General features: G+C 44.0%; 1 protein-coding gene across 1 annotated transcript in view; it reads right to left on the minus strand.

Annotated features, from left to right (window-relative positions):
* Window positions 1-16,551, minus strand: part of LOC110535616 (plexin domain-containing protein 2) — a 168,731-nt gene that overhangs the window by 74,498 nt on the left and 77,682 nt on the right. The window contains exons 4-6 of the mRNA XM_036935347.1: window positions 14,509-14,655; window positions 12,209-12,278; window positions 537-659 (exon numbers count right to left, since the gene is read on the minus strand). Coding sequence (XP_036791242.1) covers window positions 537-659; window positions 12,209-12,278; window positions 14,509-14,655 — 340 coding nt within the window. The remainder of the gene's footprint in view (window positions 1-536; window positions 660-12,208; window positions 12,279-14,508; window positions 14,656-16,551) is intronic.

Here is a 16,551-nt window from a genome sequence, read left to right on the forward strand (position 1 = left end):
CAGAACATGAACCGGAATGACATTTGCGCTTACAGGTGGCCAAAAATAACTAGCCATGCCCCTACTAAGCCACGCTTCCAGTCTTCTATTCTTACCCGAAAAGCCAGAATTAATAACCCAGCAACCCAATTTAGTGACCTAACTGGCTGGATTAAAATAACCCAACATGTGTTCTGTCCAATATTTATCCATATTGGGTTGTTTTTAACGCAGCATTTGTTGTAACGGCACCCTATTCCCTAAATAGTGGACTTATTTTGACCAAGTCTCAAAGGGCTCTTGATTTGAATATGTTTTTGTGGTTGCTACAATATGAAGAAAGACAGAAAAGACATTGAATGCCATGTGGGGCGGCAGGGTAGCCGGCAGGGTAGCCTAGTGGTTAGAGCGTTGGACTAGCAGCCGAAAGGTTGCAAGTTCAAGTCCCTGAGCTGACAAGGTAGAAATCCCACTGTTCCTAGGCCGTCATTGTAAATAAGAATTTGTTCTTAACTGACTTGCCTAATAACGGTCAAATAAATAAAATAAAAATGTACCATTGTCGAAGTAGATGACGGTTGAGTTCCTGGAGACACTAGGGTCAAAGTTGGCCATGAGGGGGGCGATGTACTGGGTGGCAGTCAGCATTCTGTGGACCACGTCCCCTGTGTAGATGAACCCTGAGTGAGGGGGAAACATACAGCAGATATTACTCATTAAATACAATAGTTGCCACAACACAACAATCCGCATGTCCATGTCATGTTCCCAGGCTAAGCTTCCTTCTCTGCCTGACACTCAAACCATACGCAGATACAGTACAAACACTAGCAATTACTCTCACGGTTAGAGCGTTGGCCCAGTAACCAAAAGGTCACCAGTTTCGAATTGAGCAAGGCATATAACCCTAATTGCTCCAGGGTTGCTGTTGATAATGGCAGAGCTTGGATGTGGTCCCACTCTCCATGGGTGTCTCAGGGAGAGTGGGGATATGCCAAAAACACATTTCCAATTCACACGTGAAAAAGGACAAATATAAGCACAATGTTTGAAGTCCCTTGCAAAATCTTTTCAACCTCCTGAGGTAGAAGAGGCACTGTTGCGCATTCTTCACAACTGTGTGCGTGCGTGTGGCCCATTTTAAGTTGTATTCTTCAGTGATCCAATACGGAATATAGTACACTTATCTTAATTTGGTTGCAATCTAGAGGTTAGAAAAAATATCTAGATCCTCTATGAGGCTGTGGAGGGATCCAAGTTGTGGATTTAAAAGAAAACATGAATCATCAGCGTACAGTATCATCATATCACTTATTGGCTGCTTTTTCTTCACTCTGTGGTCCAACTCCCAAACTGTCTCAATATGTTTTTCTTTTTCTATTGTGTTATTGACTGTACGTTTGTTTATTCCATGTGTAACTCTGTGTTGTTGTTTGTGTCGCACTGCTTTGCTTTATCCTGGCCAGATCTCAGTTGTAAATGAGAACTTGTTCGCAACTGGCCTACTGGTTAAATAAAGGTGAAATATTATTATTTTTTAAAATCGGGTTGAGTTCGGGTGATTGTGGAGGCTAGGTCATCTGATGCAGCACTTCGTCACTCTTCCTTCTTTGTCAAACAGCCCTTAAACAGCCTAGAGGTGTGTTGGGTCATTGTTCTGTTGAAAAACAAATGATAGTCCCACTAAGCGCAAACCAGATAGGATGGATCGCTGCAGATTGCTGTGGTAGCCATGCTGGTAAATTGTGCATTGAATTCTAAATAAATCACAGACAGTTTCACCAGCAAAACACCCCCACACCATCACACCTCCTCCATGCTTCACGGTTGGAACCACACATGCGGAGATCATCCGTTCACCTACTCTGCGTCTACCAAAGACACAGTGGTTGGAACCAAACATCTAAAATTTGGACTCATCAGACAAAAGGACAGACTTCCACCAGTCTAATGCCCATTGGGCATGTTTCTTGGCACAAGTAAGTATCTTCTTCTTATTGATGTCCTTTAGTACAGTAGATGTGACTTAGTAATTCGACCATGAAGGCCTGATTCACGCAGTCTCCTCTGAACAGTTGATGTTAAGATATGTCTGTTACTTAAACTCTAAAGAATTTGTTTGCCTGCAATTTCTGAGGCTGGTAATTCTAATGAACTTATCCTCTGCAGCAGAGGTGATTGTGGGTCTTCCTTTCCTGTGGTGGTCCTCATGAGAGCCAGTTTCATCATAGTGCTTGATAGTTTTTGCAACTGCACTTGAAGAAACTTTAAAAGTTCTTGACATTTTCCGTATTGACTGACCTTCATGTCTTAAAGTAAAGACGGACTGTCGTTTCTCTTTGCTTTTGAGCTGGTCTTGTTATAATATGAACTTCGTCTTTTACCAAATAGGGCTATCTTCTGTATACCATCCTTACCTTGTCACAACACAACTGATTGGCTCATACGCATTAAGTATATAAATTCCACAAATTAATTTAACAAGGCACACCTGTTAATTGAAATGCATTCCAGGTGATTACCTCATGAAGCTGGTTGAGAGAATGCCAATAGTGTACAAAGCTGTCATCAAGGTAAAGAGTGGCTACTTTGAAGGATCTCAAATATTTTAACCAGGGTTCCCGAGTGGTGCAGTGGTCTAAGGCACTGCATCTCAGTGCTAGAGGTGTCACCATGTCCCTGGTTCGAATCCATTACATCTGACAGTGATTGGGAGTCCCATAGGGTGGTGCAAAAGTTTCCCATATAATAAGGGGATTTGCTGTACCTATGTTAAGTCAGTTATAAATTCCTCTGTCCTAGTTAAAAGCAAGTTATCATCCAATAGGCCTTGATTACATTTCCAATATCCTCACCCACGTGGAAATTCAGTAAGAGTAATGTATATGCCAATTATGCAATTTATGTGTCCTTACAAACAGCATTAAGGATAAATATATACAGTATGTCTGCTGAGCACACCATACTCAATCAACACAAAGTAGACCTGCATAATTTATTGCTTATCAGCCAGTTGCCAGTGTTATTAATGTACCCCTGTGAAACAAAAAGTCCTGGTTATTCATCTTAAGGAAATATTCTTTACATAGAGGGGTACATTAACATTGATGATGCCAGAAACAAAACATTTTTTTATTCTGTGACAGAGAGGTATAGTAAAGTCAGCTGCTGTGAAGATGCATTAAATAAATCAAAATGGCTGCATATCCTCATCTTCCCTTTCCTTCTTGCTTTTTTTTTTTTGGGGGGGGGGGGGGGGTGCCTAACAGCGATTTGAGACTGAAACTTTGACAGTAAAAACCACAGAGAAAAATAGCTAAAAATAGCAAAAAAAGCATTCTTAAAAGGTCACACGTAGCTGCAGTCAATTCACCGCCACTTTGTGTCATCATGTGTCTTCAACAACGGCTGTAAAAAAAAAATATACATCACGAGAAAGGCCAAGACCACAGTCCCTCCCAGTGAGGAATCAATTCTGTTCTTAAGGACCTCACAGTCGAGTGTAGCCCCCACTCAGCACAGTGGGTGTGTATATCTGTGTGCCCCCACCAGTGCAGTCAGCAGAACTCAGAACTGTGGAGATATGGGAGAACAAGAGGATAGAAGTAGGAGAGGAACAGAGGGGGGGGGGGGGGGGGGGGGGGGGGTTGAGTCTACCTGGCCATGGAGGAGGGGATGATAGGAGGTGGATAAGGTGAGGAGGAGGAGGAGTTGAGTCTATCTGGTCATGGAGGAGGGGAGGATGAGAGGTATTGAAGGAGGAGGAGTAGGAGGAGGGGAAGTTGAGTCTACCTGGCCTGTGTTTGTCTCCAGTTGGCATACCTGTGGGCCAACTAGGTAAACATGGATGAGGGTGGGTGAGAGAGAGAGAGCCAGACATTCAAGGAAAAGGAGAGAGAGGAGATTGAGAGAGGAGGGGGGATATAGTAGTCTACCTAGCCTTATCCTTTAATCTAACTGCTCTTGAATGATTGCTTTCTCTCCCTCTCTCTCTCTTTCTCTCCCTCTCTCTCTCACACAACACACTGGGGGAGTTTGACACCAAATTATTTAACTCCGACTCAATCGTTGCATTCCATCAGCTCTAGTGTTTACCCAACAGCAGCCCAAATATGTACCTTATCTAACTTTCCTTTTCTACACCACACCTTGTTTCCCCCATCTTTCTCTCTTTTCTTTATTTTTATCTAGAAACAGCACATAGGGGCCCAGACTAAGAAGTACAGTGCAGGCCTGCATCATAACCACACAATGACCATCAGGGACACACACTTTCACGCACAAACACACACACACGCCTCTATGTTAAATGCTGTAAAGCTGTTAGGAGACTTTTGGCTCTGTGCCTGCTTCTCTGGGTAAATGAGAGAGACTTCTCTAACAATCTATTGCGAACAGAAAAACAGCCATCCGACAGCCTGGAAGAAATCAGTCAGTCAGTCTCTCAATACGCTTAAGAACAGACACCCAGAAAGAGAGCCATTCAATAGGGAAGTGGGATACCTAGTCAGTTGTGCAACTGAGTGCATTCAACTGAAATATGTCTTCCTGCATTTAACCCAACCACCTCTGAATCAGAGAGGTGCAGGGGGGCAGCTTTGATGGACATCATTGGTACCCAGGGGGAAGTTGTTATGGGGGTTAACTGCCTTGCTCAAGGGCAGAACCACAGATATTTCCACCGTGCTAACTCTGGAATTTGAACACTCAACCTTCTGGCTACTGTCCCAACGCTCTAACCGCTAGGCTTTCTGGCAGGCAAACTTGTTATGGCCATCACTTGGACAGTAGATGATGAACGATTCAGCTAGGACAATTGGTAGCCGAATGAAAAAGCGAAAAAGAGGGAGTGTGAGAGACGGAGAAGGCAGAGAGAGAGAGGCGGAGAGAGCGGGATAGAGGGTGAGAAAGAGAAAGAACAAGAAAGAAAGAGAGAGTAAGTGATAGATGGAGAGACACAGACACAGAGACAATGCCAAATAAAGAGGGGGTAGAGGTGAAACAAGGAGATTGTTCCATTTTCAGCCCTGTTTATATATTCTGGTATCAGGGAGTACTGTTCTGTATATACTGGAGGAATCATTACCACAACCTCTTGACCAGCCGTTCTACTTTATTGGACATTCTGTCCAAACAAGCTAGTTGTTTCTCCATACTGAGCCTATGTTAGTTCTGGAGAGATTTCAGAGTTTAAAACAGCTGTCTGGAACAGCGAGCAGCCAGGATAGAAGGAACACGTGCACACAGATACGCACACACATATATGTCCGACACAAACATCTGCAGTGTATCTGGCCATTATCTTGGCTTATCTCCAAACAGCGGCAGAGAAAACCACCTCTTCAATTAAGATAGAGGCTGTCCTCATTCTTCCTGTGTAGTCAAAATGACAGAGGCTTATGACACGCATAGAGAAGGCCAGACAGGAAGAGAGGAGAAACAACTGGTCTCACTACTGTCTCCCCACTGGGCACATACTGTCATTTCAATGAAATGACGTTGAACCAATGTGGAATAGACGTTGAATTGATGTCTGAGCCCAGTGGGTGCATACTGAGTGACCACCTTGTGTCTTTCTCCTTCCTCTGTTTGCCTGTCAGTGTGCAAGTGTGTGTGAGTGGAAGAGGATTTCATTAAGTGTGTGTGTGTGTGTGTGTGTGTGTGTGTGTGTGTGTGTGTGACTAGAAGAGGATTTCATTAAGTGTGTGTGTGTGTGTGTGTGTGTGTGTGCGTGCGTGCGTGTGTGCATGTGTTTACTAGCTGCCTTGTTGTTCCACTGCATCCCACACACTCCTCTGGGGCTTCTGTGACGAGCATCTACATCAGCCCTGTGGCATCCCCATGAAACAAGGTATTTAACCAAAATGTGCCTGGAGAAAAACAGAGACGACAAGCCCAATACAGAGGAATCTGGCGCTGAGGGTGAAATGTGTGTGTGTCCGTATGGGCTGTTTATGTCAGGGGTGCTGTCCTAGTAAAGACACCACACAGCTGCATTTCTACCGTGGCTCTCTCTGGCAGCTGGGGTTACAGAGGGATCAGATCGCATGTTACCACTCTGCTTGTGTCTCAAATGACACCCTATTCCCTATATGGTGTGCTACCTTTGACCAGGGCCCATAGAGCTCTGGTCAAAAGTAGTGCACTATATAGGAAATAGGGTGACATTTGGAACACATGTTCTGACAGACAGTGCCTGTCGTTACCGCTACAACCTCCAACCACCAGACGCTGCTCAACGCTTGACCCTGACAGCACCAGCAACACTTTATACAACAACACCACCTCTTTTGTTACGTCTGTTATGAGGTGATTCATATCAAAGAGTTGACGCAACACATCATGTCACAACACCCCGTCTTGTCACTTTGTTTTGTGTTGTCATGTGATTTATTTCAATGTGTCAAATCAAATCAAATGTTATTTGTCAAATGCGCCGAATACAACCTTACAGTGAAGTGCTTATTTACAAGCCCTTAACCAACAATGCAGTTTAAGAAGAATACCTGTTTAGAAGCCTCTTGGACCTAGACGTGCCCTCCGGTACCGCTTGCCGTGTGGTAGCAGATAGAACAGTTTATGACTAGAGTGACTGGAGTCTACCACCGCCTGATATAGAGGTCCTGGATGGCAGGAAGCTTGGTGTGATGCAGTGAGCCCTACGCACTACCCTCTGTAGTGACTTGCAGTCAGAGGCCGATCAGTTGCCATACCAAGCAGTGATGCAACCCGTCAGGATGCTCTCGATGGTGCAGCTGTAGAACCTTTTGATGATCTGAGGACCCATGATTGCATCATCTGTGGATCTGTTGGGGAGGTATGCAAATTGGAGTGGATCTAGGGTTTCTGGGATAATGGTGTTAATGTGAGCTATGACCAGCCTTTCAAAGCACTTCATGGCTACAGACGTGAGTGCTACGGGTTGGTAGTCATTTAGGCAGGTTACCTCAGTGTTCTTGGGCACAGGGACTATGGTGGTGTGCTTGAACCATGTTGGTATTACAGACTCAGACAGGGAGAGGTTGAAAATGTCAGTGAAGACACTTGTCAGTTGGTCAGCGCATTCTTGGAGTACATGTCCTAGTAATCCGTCTGGCCCTACGGCCTTGTGATAGTTGACCTGTTTAAAGTCCTTACTCACATCGGCTGCAGAAAACATGATTGCACTGTTGTCCGGAACAGCTGAGGCTCTCATGCATGTTTCAGTCTTACTAGCCTCAAAGCGAGCATAGAAGTTATTTATCTCCTCAGGTTGGCTCGTGTCACTGGGCAGCTCTTGGCTGTGCTTCCCTTTGTAGTCTGTAATAGTTTGCAAGCCCTTCCACATCCGACGAGTGTCAGAGCCAGTGTAGTATGATTCGGTCTTAGTCCTGTGTTGACGCTTTACTTGTTTGATGGTTCGTCGAAGGGCACAGCGGGATTTCTTATAAGCTTTTGGGTCCCGCTCCTTGAAAGTGGCAGCTCTACCGTTTAGCTCAGTGCGGATGTTGTCTGTAATCCATGGCTTCTGGTTGGGGTATGTACTGTACTAGGTCACTGTGGAGACGACGTCCTCGATGCACTTATTGATGAATCCAGTGACTGATGTGGTGTACTCCTCAATGCCATCGGAAGAATCCCGGAATGTATTCCAATCTGTGCTAGAAAAAAAAGTCCTGTAGCTTAGCATCTACTTCATCTGACCACTTTTTTATTGACCGAGTCACTGGTACTTCCTGCTTTAATTTGATCTTGTATGCAGGAATCAGGAGGATAGAATTATGGTCAGATTTGCCAAATGGATTGCGAGGAAGAGCTTTGTACGCGTCTCTGTGTGTGGAGTAAAGGTAGTCTTCTTTCCCCTCTGGTTGCACATTTAACGAGCTGGTAGAAATGAAGTAAAAACGGATTTAAGTTTCCCTGCATTAAAGTCTCCGGCCACTAGGAGCATGGACAAACTACAAGGAGACAGAAAGTGTCTCCTTCCTGTGCGTTATGACGGCTGCGTGGTCCCATGGTGTTTATACTTGCGTACTATTGTTTGTACAGATAAACGCGGTACCTTCAAGCGTTTGGAAATTGCTCCCAAGGATGAACCATACTTATGGAGGTCTACACATTTTTCTGGGGTCTTGGCTGATTTCTTTTGATTTTCCCATGATGTCAAGTAAAGAGGCACTGAGTTTGAAGGTAGTCCTTGAAATACATCCACAGGTACACCTCCAATTGACTCAAATTATGTCAATTAGCCTATCAGAAGCTTCTTAATTCTTAATAATTTTATGGAATTCTCCAAGCTGTTTAAAGGCACAGTCAACTTAATGTATGTAAACGTCTGACCCACTGGAATTGTGATACAGTGAATTATAAGTGAAATAAGCTGTCTGAAAATTGACTTCTGTCATGTACAAAGTAGACTTGCCAAAACTATAGTTTGTTTACAAGAAATTTGTGGAGTGGTTGAAAAACTAGTTTTAATGACTCCAACCTAAGTGTATGTAAACTTTAGACTTCAACTGTATTTCTCCTCTCATAGACCTACACCATGCCACACTGATGGAAAGGTCAACACTCACAGGAAGATAACACAATTACAATGGAGGGAAGTGTACAGTTGGAGAAGGGCAGGGCCAGGAGGGGAAAAGGCTAGCTAAATGGATTGATAGGCTGGGAGGTGGAGCAGTAGTGGATGGAGAGGGGAATGAAGGGAGGGGTAGACGCTGAAACTGAGGGGTTTGAGCTCGGATTTACAGAGGCAGAGTTCTGGGGCCTACTGTTCCTCCTCTCCTCCATCACACTGTCTCCGTCTGAAGGACTCTTTATCTCCTCTGGGCTAGCTGCTAGCTGCTAACAAGCCTCTATACTGTATGTGTCCCATATGGCACCCTTTCCCCTTTATAGTCCCAAAAGTTGCGCACCACATAGGGAATAAGGTTCCATTTGGGATGCACCCCTATTCATCTCTCATCACCACAACACTGTTCTGGCTGTTCCATGCTTTACAAGCTAGCTCTGAGGTAGTGGGATATACTGTAGCTAGGGAGGAACATTCACTTTGCCCAATAATAGTAATTTGTCCTGTAAAGGTCAATAATAAATCAAGAAAATGATACATTCGGATGATGATGATAATAATCATAATGATGATGATGCTGATTTATATTTCTACCAGTATTGTAACAGTCTAATGTGAGCAGACGTTGTTGGAATATTTGGGTATGGTTTACTCATGACTCTCTGATGTGATAATTGCCACTGCAGACGTTGTGGTTTCACCCTCATTCTCAGTGGAAAATACTCCTCATCCTCCCTCCTCCCTAGTGCTGTTGGAACATTTACTAACACACTCGCCTCTTTTCTAACGTGTCTGACTCGCTCTGGTCTGTTGCACACATGCTTGCACACACACTTGTTCATACTGTCATATCACTCCTAATACACGTGTACGTATATCAATAGGTTATTATTACAGCACTTGGCAGTGTAGGTCATTTTCCAAGTCCAAACCCTGGTCTGGTTTTTCCCTGCAACGCGCCCCTGTGGGTCCTGGTCAAAAGTAGTGCACTATGTAGGGAATATGGTGCCATTTGGGATGCATCCCAGGACTGGTTGGTATTGCTGAGTGTTGGGGACTGGGAGTGGTGGTGGTGGTGGTGGTGGTGGTGGTGGTGGTGGTGGTCCCCCCCCCCCCCCCCCAAGTCTAGCAGGCTGGCCATTGATGCTGAGTGTTGTAGGTGGTTGTGTACCAACTGCCTGGAGGACTTGTGCTGAGGGCTGTTGGTGGTTTTGTACTGCGGTCTGTGTCAGACGAGGGTTTTCAATCCTCCCTCAGCTCGTTTGGCTGGGCTGGCAGTAACTTCCCAGTCTACAGACTGAGGAGGCAAGATAAACATGGCGCCGGAGGGGATGGCTGCCGTTTTATGGGCTCTTAACCAACTGTGGTATTTTATTTTATTTATTTGTAACTTATTTTGTACATAATGTCGCTGCTACCAACTCTTATGATCGAAAAGAGCTTCTGGACATCAGCACAGTGATTACCCACCTTGAATTGGAGAAATAATTTTTCTTCAATGAGTCAGACTAGAGGGATTTACTCCAGACACCCGAACAGGCCCTCATCTCCATCATTAGCAGTAGGAAGAGACTAAGGTTTTGCAAAAGGAGATCGGGGTGCCTTGTGAGGATCAGGCGACGAGTTGCTAATCTGCCTGTGCCATCGGTAATATTGGCCAATCACAGGATAATAACATGGACAAACTAACAGCATGTATATTCTACCAACGGGACATTAAAGACTGTAATATCTTATGTTTCACAGAGTCATGGCTGAACGACGACATGAACAACATACAGCTGTACTGGCAGGATAGAACAGCAGCCTCTGGTAATAAAGGGGTGAAAGTCTATGTAGATTTGTAAACAACACCTGGTGCACGATATCTAAGGAAGTCTCGAGGTTTTGCTCGCCTGAGGTAGAGTATTTCATGATAAGCTGTAGACCAGACTATCTACCTAGAGAGTTTTCATCAATGTTCTTCGTAGCTGTCTATTTACCATCACAAACCGATGCCGACACTAAGTCCGCTCTCAATGAGCTGTATAAGGCCATAAGCAAACAGGAAAACGCTCATCCAGAGGCGGCGCTTTCAAGGAGCGGGACTCTAACCCGGAAGCTTATAAGAAATCCCGCTATGCCCTCCGACAAACCATCAAACAGGTAAAGCGTCAATACAGGACTAAGATGAAATCGTGCAAAACCGCCTCGGACACTCGTTGGATATGGCAGGGCTTGCAAACTATTACAGACTACAAAGGGAAGCACAGCCGAGAGCTGCCCAGTGACACCAGCCAACCAGACGAGCTAAATTACTTCTATGCTTGCTTCGAGGCAAGTAACACTGAAACATGCACGAGAGCATCAGCTGTTCCGGATGACTGTGTGATCACGCTCTCCGCAGCCGATGTGAGTAAAGCCTTTAAACAGGTCAACAATCACAAGGTCACCAGGACGTGTACTCCGAGCATGCGCTCTGCAAGTGTCTTCACTGACATTTTCAAACTCTCCTTGTCGGAGTCTGTAATACCAACATGTTTCAAGTAGACCACCATAGTCCCTGTGCCCAAAAACACTAAGGTAACCTGCCTAAATGACTGACAACACATCAACAACAAACTAACATGGTGCAATCACATCAAGACAGTCGTGAAGAGGGCTACTCTCTGTTATTATCTATGCACAGTCAGTTTAATAACTCTACCTACATGTACATAATCACCTCAATTACCTCGACTAACCAGTGCCCCGCACATTGACTCTGTACCGGTGCCTCTTGTATATTGCCTCGTATTGTTATTTTACTGATGCTTTTTAATTATTTGTTACTTTTATTTATTCCTTTTTTTTTTTTTTTTTCTTAAAACTGCATTGTTTGTTAAGGGCTTGTAAGTAAGCATTTCACTGTAAGGTGTTGTATTCAGCACATGTGACAAATGACATTTGATCTGATTTGAAAATAACCTGTTTGACCCTTTGCAGCATCCCTTTACAGCATCTCAGACACACACACAAACACAAACAGCAGTGACACAAACAGCTAACACAAATACAAAATCAACGACACACGCAAACACACCGTTATCTACAGTTTCGCCAGAATAAATGCTTCTGTCCACCAGATAATGATTTCTCTAAACTCATGACATACTCTTCTCAGCCGTGGAACAATAAGTGACCGGCTGTTCACAGGATTGGTTAACTCTGGAGACTACTTTGGTGTCTAGAGAGTTAGGAGGTAAATCAACCTTTAACTTCCTTGCACTTCCTTGTTCGGAATTATGTCCAAAAGACATTTCGATTGGATGCTTAGACGTCCCTAGGGCAATTCAGACAGCTGTCTGAGTATTTTTATAACAAATAATATATATTTTTTTATTTAACTGTGGTTTGTATCTTAATGTGTAATTAATGTGTGTATATATGCCTATATACCTGCCTATCCAAATGTTTGTTTTTGTATTGTGCGGGGCTCATTTGCAAAAGTATGACTTAATAAAAGGTAAATAAGGATAATATGCTATGTATAATTCCAATGCTAAGCAAAAAAAATGAAAGCCAAGCACACACACACACACACACACACACACACACACACACACACACACACACACCATTCCCCCTCTGCTCGCATCAATTCCATCTCCCTCAATCACATCAACACTGTAGCTCAGGAAGAGGTTGTTCACTTACCACCAGTTGCCACGGTGAGATCACGCAGGAAATGTCCATAGAAGGGAAAATCGAAGGAAAGATTTACTCTCTGCATGAAAAAAACAAACAAACACAGATGACGCAGGTCAGAAAGAGAGCTCCGAAAATACAGAAAAATACTCACTAGGATTAAACTTCAGTCAGAGAAAGAAGGTGTAGACAAAGAGGCACTCGGGAGAGAGACAATTCCCAAGCTCTACCTTTTTCAGTCCTTGTGGTAGTTGACTTTAAATTTGACCACAAGCCAAGTTGTGAATTGTTTTCAAGCAAATGTAAAACTCCCAGGATAAAATCCACACCATTGTGGTTATGAAAAGAAAGCATTTGAGTTTCATAGACCTTCAGGAAGTTTGATGAAACATGTTTCCCCAATGGAAAACATTTTTTTCCCCCAAGGGCAGACTCAGCCAAGAGCTCGGACATTAAAGTAGATGTATTTGTCAGTCTTTTTTCAATAACATTTTCTGTTCAAAACAAGATTAGTACTAAAATGTGTTGATAACAACCAGCAAAAAAAAGCCTGAATGAGCTGAATACAGTATATTCCTAGTAAGGTATAACATTTATAGATTTCTGAATTCATATGCTATTTGGATTTTACAGTCTACCACACTGTTTGGTACTATTACTGTGTTAGAGTAACTGAATCGATTACAGTGACAAGGTGAATGTTTATAGCACTGCTTCGAGGCAGCAGGACACTACACTCACTTGAGTCACTATACAGGACTCTACCATGGCATGTGTCCCAAATGGCACCCTATTCCCTAGTGCACTTCTTTTGATCACGGCCCACTCCGGCCAAACGTAGGGCACTGTGTAGGGAATAGGATGTCATTTGGGACGTATACATGTTGCTTCTATAGCGTATGCTGGGTATGATAGAGAATAGAGAGCATAACTCCATGGCAAACGCAGCTGCATGATCCAGGATTCAACCAGGGGAAGTAATGCTGCGGCCCACCACAGTCAATTACTATGACTAAACACAGTCTTTCAACAGCCGAGCTTCTCTGCTTCATTTTGATGAACTCGACCTCTGTGTTTTTCTTGTTTTTTTTACGATCCTATTGACTGACTATGATATGTGGGTATTCCAACACGCTGGGACTGGCACAACATAGTGCCAGAAATCAACACTACACATACTGAGACATATTTCTGCCACCCCTAGCCCCCTCATGGTGTCCTCTGTGGGTGTCTCCCAAATGGCACCGTATTTCCTATTTGGTGCACTACATTTGACCTATGGGCTCTGGACAAAAGTAGTGCCCTGCACAGTGAAGGTCCTTGTTTGGTCTGAATGGGGTTTGGTACCGCCGGCTGGGCTGGCTGGCACTGATATCCCCAGGCCAAATGGCCCGTGCCTGATGTGATGTAGCGCTCAGTTTAGCCTGTTTCCCTCCGTCTCCTCTTCTCTCCTGCCTCAATGACCATTTACTTTCAAATGACAGATGGGAGGAAAGAGGGGAGCATTTATGTCCAGCATCAACATATTGATTCTCTGGACACAGCCAAAGTCTGAGCGTACTGTATGTCCCAAATAACCCTCTTCCCAATGTAGTGCACTACTTTCAACCAGGGCCAATAGTTCAAAGGTAGTGCACTATGTAGGGAAGAGGATGCCATTTGGGACACAGCCTGAGAAAACTTCCCAATCCCACTTCCTCTCTTCTTTCACTGTGGAAGAAGAAGAAAAGCTGCCCTCTTCAGTTAAAAGGGAAACTGTGGCCCAGTTTGTATAGTTCAATCCATCATCTAGTGATTGAAGGTGGTTGGGGAGAATACACAATGTGAAACTCAATTTTGTGTCTTTATTTGTTGGGGTCGGGCCACTGTTCCATTGTTTCCCCGGTTACACTTTTATAAGTGACTTCATCCACTCTCCTCCCTCTTGTCATTGCCACCCTTTTCTCTGTCTCCTGACCATACAAGGACCTGTGATGCAAAGCCCAAAGCATCTGGGAGAGCTCAGCAGTATGCGCCTCACACGGTGCACCTATTCGTGCAGAGGTAGTGTGCTCCGGAGTGAAGCTTTTCTAGGTACAGATCTAGGATCTCCCCCCAATCCTAACTTTAACCATTAGTAGGGGAATGCAAAACTGACCCAAGATCAGCGTCTAGGGGCAATTTCACCCTACAGCTGCAGGCATTCATCTTCCCCTGCAGAGTCTGACCAATGCTCCAAAACATGTCCAATTGATGCCAATCTATATGATATCATACAACTTCAAGGTGTCTACACTTTTAATCAGAATCTGAGAGGAAGGTTGTCTTACCGCAGCTTGCCTGTGAGTGTTGGACAGGATGCCATGGATCTTCACCTTGTCCTTGTCCATCTGGTCAACGTTTACCCACAAGTCTTTGCTCATGGGGTCCGTGGGGCCGTAAGTCTTTGATGTGTAGTAGTTGTGATCTGTGTCCTCCTGTTGGACACAAAACAAAAGCACTGATTGGTTACACTTTATTTGGAGTATCCCTTTACAGACGGTCTATAGAAGTTCTATTAGAACCCGAAGCGAAAAGCATCCATTCAATGAGTTACCATTTGGTCGACAGCAGGATTGTAAGAGACGAGAGTTGTTGCTCGTAGTGTGGGATTTAAGAAAGGCAGAGCGCTCAAACGTGGTTGGGCAGGGGGGGATAGTAGTGAATGAGAGTGGATGTAACCCTGTGCCCAAACCCAAACCCAAACCCAAACCCAAACCCAAACCCAGACAAATTATTTTCAAACTTGAATTGAATTTAGACATCCACTCAACAATCTCTGGATGTATTGTTATTGTGCAGTACATATAAAATTCATATAGACTATCACTAACAATGGAATAGTATTATTATACAGCATTCATTTATAGAAAGTTATTCCTACATCTCATTAGGAGATATCAGCTTTATTTCATTTTTTTTATTTTTTATTTTTACCCCTTTCCCTACCCAATTGGTAGTTCCAGTCTCGTCCCATTGAAGCAACTCAGATTCGGGAGAGGTGAAGGTCAAGGAGTCCGCTGCGCCACTCGGAAGGCCCAAAATTCAGCTTTTCAATTAACATTACTTTTGCTGACAGGTACTGTCTATGGAACAATAAGGTTGTGTAGGCTTACATGGCTTTTGAATATTATCTGCATAAGACATGGAAGACTAGTCTGAAATGATAAAGGTTATAGTTAAATGTGTGACTACGATTGCAATTGAGTAAAAACTGTAGAACTGAATTGGTATCCTTGATACCTTGGAACAATGATATTGTATAGGCTGGAGAGAGGAATGCTGTGTGTGTGTGTGTGTGTGTGTGTGTGTGTGTGTGTGTGTGTGTGTGTGTGTGTGTGTGTGTGTGTGTGTGTGTGTGTGTGTGTTCGTGTGTGTGTGTATGTGGGTGAGTGAGTGAGTGAGTGAGTGAGTGAGTGAGTGAGTGAGTGAGTGAGTGAGTGAGTGAGTGAGTGAGTGTCTGTGTTCTGTAGGCTTCTTCACTCAGAAGTGGTCGTAATGGCAGCTAATCAAATTAGGACAGCCAGAAAGCATGACTTCCTGCACTCCTAAAAGCCTGGCCCATAGGTTAATGGAGTGAAAAAGGCCCGTTCACGTTTTTTAACGGACACATTCATGAGAGCTTTTACGAGCAATGTGGACGCTGCACGACTCCTTTTACTGTTTCCTGTATGGAGTAACCCGAACGCCCTGCACTGGACCCATATCTCTGTATGCGTCCCAAATGGCACGCTATTATGTATATAGTGGACTACTTTTGACCAGGGCCCATATAGGGGATAGGGTGTCATTTGGGACAGACCCTGCAACAGCTGGTAGAACGTTTTTTTTAATGGGACATCTTCTCTGGGCCTCTCGTAAACCCCAAATACAAAATATTGCCTATCATCCCCTGGCCAATAGTAGTGTAATATAAATGGAATAAGGTGCCAAAAGGGTGGAATAGGGTGGAATAGGGACGTAACAAGATGTTTTCGACTATAGACAAGTGAAATGTTGCTTACAAAGACATCGTAACCAGTCTCTCCAAATGACAAGTCAGCAGACATCATGCCAAACAAAGACAACATCTTAGAAAATATGCTGAATCTCTACTTTGAACTTTGATAATATTCAGCAGCTTTGGAAGTTGCCCAATTGTGTTGCTTGGAGAGAGAGAGAGGAGGTTTTTCAACTGACCTCTATGAGACTGATAAGTAGGACATGCTGAGCTTTGTGCTCCCTCTGATAATATAAACATTGTGGTGTGTGTGTGTGTGTGTGTGTGTGTGTGTGTCTGTGTGTGTGTGCGTGCGTGTGTTTCACTGAGGTGGGCTAATCAAAGAGCTGTGAGA

This window comes from Oncorhynchus mykiss, chromosome 11, assembly GCF_013265735.2.
Source record: "Oncorhynchus mykiss isolate Arlee chromosome 11, USDA_OmykA_1.1, whole genome shotgun sequence".
Taxonomy (NCBI): Eukaryota; Metazoa; Chordata; class Actinopteri; order Salmoniformes; family Salmonidae; genus Oncorhynchus; species Oncorhynchus mykiss.